This window comes from Bactrocera latifrons, unplaced genomic scaffold (assembly GCF_001853355.1).
Source record: "Bactrocera latifrons isolate USDA-ARS-PBARC rearing strain unplaced genomic scaffold, ASM185335v1 scaffold_17, whole genome shotgun sequence".
NCBI classification, from domain to species: Eukaryota; Metazoa; Arthropoda; class Insecta; order Diptera; family Tephritidae; genus Bactrocera; species Bactrocera latifrons.
In genome coordinates this window covers 378701-383286 of record NW_017535185.1, presented here as the reverse complement: position 1 = coordinate 383286, position 4586 = coordinate 378701, and the positions used below count along the sequence as shown (strand labels likewise).

Below are 4586 nucleotides of genomic sequence, written 5' to 3'. Positions count from 1 at the left end.
ATAGAGGCTTCTATAGAATAATGAGCGTTACTTAGTAGCACAGATGCAAATGCCGTGCAGTGATGAAAACAAAAGTGCGCACTCGCTTTATATTAGCACAGACGGCAGCATGGACGGTGGGCGCGCATTTGTAGGGCGGCGCGGGTGGCGCGGGTGACGCGGCGCTCGCATAGACAACCCTAAACTGACATTATAAGAGAAAATTTTTTTTTTTGAATTTTCATATGTTTGAATATGAGCTTTTATGTATTTGTTTGTATGTAAGTTTGTTGTTGTTGGGCCTCCCCTGCTGTTTTGGGGGTGTGTTGGCAATACAATTTGTTAACGTTCGCCCAAACAAACAAATAAACAAACGGCAGGCAAGCAAAGTGTAGGCCATGTAAATATATAATAACTATATGACTATCCATATATATGTATACATATATGTACATATGTATGTATGAATGTGTGTGATTTTCGTATTTCCATGTGCCACTGGTCGGTCAATGCTTTCCCTGCAGCGGCCATTCAACATTTCTCAAGTGCTGTGTTTTGTTTGCTTTCTTCGCACTTTGTTTTTGTTTATATATGTATATAACATATACTTACATTCATATATAAAGATATATCTATATGTATCTGGTGTTTCGTGGACCTTCAATCATTTGTCGTGTTTGGCGGCGCTGTGTGGTGCCACAGCGTAGCACGTGCTTCAATGACGCATTCGTCTGCTTTGCATGTCTGTATTCGTGTCTACAGCTGCAGTGTGCAGATTGCAGCCGACAAAGGTACAATGGGTCCTAGTGGGTTTTTGCTTGCAAATAAATTTAGAAAACATAAATTCTTCAGAGCCGGAGACTACCGAGTGCTGCACCCACGTCCGTCGGGTGTACGTAGCTGAAGCGGAGCTGGATTTTTATTCATCTAAGGATTTTCAAACCGTCTAGATTTCTCAAAATTATAAGGAAATGCTTTCTGTGGCTACAACAACAGCTTCAAGATTTCTGAATTACATAGTTTGGCATACATTTCCTTCTTTTATAGCTTCAGCAGACAATCACAAGCTGCTGAACTCGGACCAAACCCATATATACACAATTTACTCCAATCCCCAAGTTACAGATAATGGAAAACACCAAGTGAAACGAAGTCTGTTTCTACTTTAGAGTTTCTAACCTCCATCTCCATCTTACGGTACTTTACTTTTCCTTATTTTCGTTGTTGTTGTAACCTAGTCTTCGTTACGATGGTAAAGATTAGATAAGTTGTCATCGAGGTCATTCAACGGTAGGTCCCGGATACTTGCTGTTTTGACGGGGACGGACCATAGAGAGAGGAGTATCAAATTTGTACGGTTAGCAGAGCATCCAGAGAGGTGGTTGGTGTCATGCTGGGACTGATTCTGGATAAGTAGGAGTTTAACCAGCTACATTGTTCAGAACAAAGCCGCGCATGGGTCACTCTCGATTCTCGCGGCAAATCGAGCTCGCCGTCGGCAATAGGTGGTGGTGGTTATTCACGGAGAGGGAGTCGCTGCAGTTATTAATGGCTCCACTGTGAATGGCGGTCAGTGCACGTCTGAAGTTTGATGCGTACGAAGTCTGGTCGGCGTATAGTTTTATATCGTCGACGTGGCTGATGAAGGAACTTTCGATGCTCCTAGGAAGCGGTTCCGCTCCAAGTAGGGGAATGCAGGGGTGATTTCTACGAGAGCACGCCCGCAGAAACTGCTTGGAGAGGAGTACATTATGGTAATAACTAGAAGCGTACGGTTCTCACTGGTGTTCGATGGAAGACATAAAGAGTCATGTCATTGTAGTTTGGAGGGCCGGCCGATTGCCTTGTTTGTTGCCAACAAAGTTTCTTTGTCTTCTCTGTACTTTGGCATTAATCGCCGTTGTGTGAGAAGAGAAGAAAATTTTCCTTAAATGTCAACAGTCAAGAGCCGAATGGGAACCTAACTGGAAGGTGCTTCGACTCCGAGCTCCGATCGGACACTGACTTCAGGTTAGTAGCCGTTGATGCTGGCTCAGCATGTTCCTTATGGTTGACCCTTCGTGGACTGTTATGTACTAAACCCGAACGTGGGAAGAGCTGAAGCTCTGTCAGTTCAATGTAGGGTTACAGATTAAAAGGGTGTGGGATCCAAAGTATGGCAGAGCTGTCGTGCAAGCTAGTTCTGGTGTGAAACACTTTTATATTTCTGAAGAGTATATTATAGCTTTGGTGCTCCGAAATTTACGATTTTTCTCGACCTTAAGTTTAACTATTCCAACAATAAAAAAAAAAAAAACAATAATATTTTATGGTTGATAATTTACTTTCATTAATGTTTGGAATTAAATATCTGATTGACTTAAATTCAGTGCAAACATTTACATCCAATTGCAATAACTACCAACTAGTGCGTAAATATGCATATACAGACACTTATCTATGTGTACATACAGACGCTGATAAAGTGTATAGCATGCGATGTCAGTTTTTAATTTAAATTCTGTTACATTTTAACACGCTAGCGGCATACAATTTCTTCGATTAAGAATGTAAACATTTTGTAAACAATGTTTTGTTAAAAAATACAATGTTACATTCTATTATTTTCAAACAAACATTGCTAATATACTTGTATATATTATAGTCTCATAAAAAAGCTTATATATTCAACTAAAAATTTGAAACATTTTACAAATATACGCTATATTTATATGTCTATATACTATATGCACGTGCATGTATGTTCATGACAATCAATGCATAGACACACAAGCTACATATTACGGTTAACAAGAGTTAGCAAACGCAACTAATCGCCCAACTGTGGTATATTGAAGATTTTCGCACGGCGATCTTCAGATACTGTCAACAATATCTTTTCGTGTGGATTGTAAGACATTTCGTAGATTTCCGCCATATGACCCTCGAGTGTAAACTTACGTGCGCCAGAACGCGCATCAAAACCGATAACATTACCGTGCATCGTAGCGGCAATAAGCGTATGGTCACTGAGCCACTTGAGTCTAGCATATTAGAATGCAATGATATTAGTCATAAAACTATTTGTTGTACAACAACTATTGACATACCTTGTTATGCCACCTTGAAATGTGTCGGATTCATCACCTTCCATAAATTTATGATCGCATAATGTGCGCAAGCCGTATTTTGTATAGTCCCAAATGGCTATTTGTCCCTGCAATGTACCACTAGCTACAATTTTAAGATCATTATTAGGCGGGAAGGCGATACATTCAACTGAACCATCAGCTTCCACCGCGCCAACTGGACCGTTATTGGTGCAGAATACGATTTTACCTGCAAAGAAAATGGTAATTATTAAATATTAATGTGTATGTGCATATTCCATAAACACGCACCGTCCAATGCGCCCGACGCATATAATGGCGACTCCTTATCGCACGCAACTGACAAAACAACCGACTGTTGCGCCATTGGATTTTGTGCATCCACTTCCATCACGACGGTGCAGCTCTTCAGATCCCATAATTTCACAACACCATTTGTGTAACCAACAAAGAGTTTTTTGCCATCACCGGTTAATTCACCAACAGCACAACGCACACCATCACCGGGCAATATTTTACAATCGCCGGAGGGTATACGCCATATATAAACTTCACCATTTTCACTGCCTGCCAAAAGCACGTTGGCACCGCGATGCCAACACATCCATGTCATATCACCCATAGAAAATTCCCACACTTTGCGGAATGTCACCGGCGCACCAGTGTCATTTTCTTGCAATTTGTGCACGAACAATTCACCAGCCATATCACCCGTCGCCAGATATGTGCCGTCATAACTGAAGTAAACATCGGTTACCGTGTCTTTGTGTTCGGTAATCTCATGCAGCAATTCACAAGTATTTATATCCCAAACATAAGCGCGGTCATCTTCACCCCCCGTAGCGGCCAACGGACGATTTGGATGCAATGAACAACCGAAAACGGCCTTTTTGTGTTTCATGAATGTCAATATGGCATCATCACGTTCCGGTGGCTGGAAGGAGGCGCCTTCAGCAGTTTCATCCTCTTCGGAGAGATAGCCATAGCGCGCTTCCAACTCCTCCATGGTTATTTCCTCCATTTCGAGCTCGTCATCGTCTGGCGCAGCGTCTTGATCGAAGTGTATTTCCTCGACGTCGTCATCCTCTATGTCGTGAACTCGTGGTGGTGTGTTTTCACGCATTTTTCTGTTTGGTTTGATTTCTAAAGCACAATTGAACTTTTCGTATATTTGTCGTAATCGTATCAGGAAGGTGACAATAAATATAAATTAATAAATTTCGCACGAATGAAATGCTTCAACTAAAATGTCAACACGTGTAAGCAAACAATCAGCTGTTCATTACCAAGCTGTGTTTCATATTGCTAAGTTTATTTATTACATCAAGTGCTGCCAAGTTTTTTGTTTGAGCGTTAAAAGAGTGCAATTTTTAAAAAACTACACTAAATAAAGTCTGAATAATTTTTCTTGGGTTGTGTTTAGTATCGCGCCGGTTAATTTTGGCTCACCGTACCTAAACGAGAGAACCAAATGGAAAATTTTAAACWCGCATGTATGCTTAAATTATCGAACTTTGT

The 4586-nt window shown here is 41.0% G+C and overlaps 1 protein-coding gene across 1 annotated transcript; it reads right to left on the bottom strand.

The window, feature by feature from the left end:
- Nucleotides 1–2306: 2306 nt before the first annotated feature.
- On the bottom strand, nt 2307–4335 carry LOC108966722 (angio-associated migratory cell protein). The gene is made up of 3 exons (XM_018929754.1): nt 3360–4335; nt 3069–3297; nt 2307–3002 (listed from the first exon to the last, which is right to left on the bottom strand). Exons 1-3 carry the CDS (start codon nt 4189–4191, stop codon nt 2789–2791), a joined length of 1275 nt encoding a protein of 424 aa, XP_018785299.1. The 5' UTR covers nt 4192–4335; the 3' UTR covers nt 2307–2788.
- Between the last annotated feature and the right edge of the window lie 251 nt (nt 4336–4586).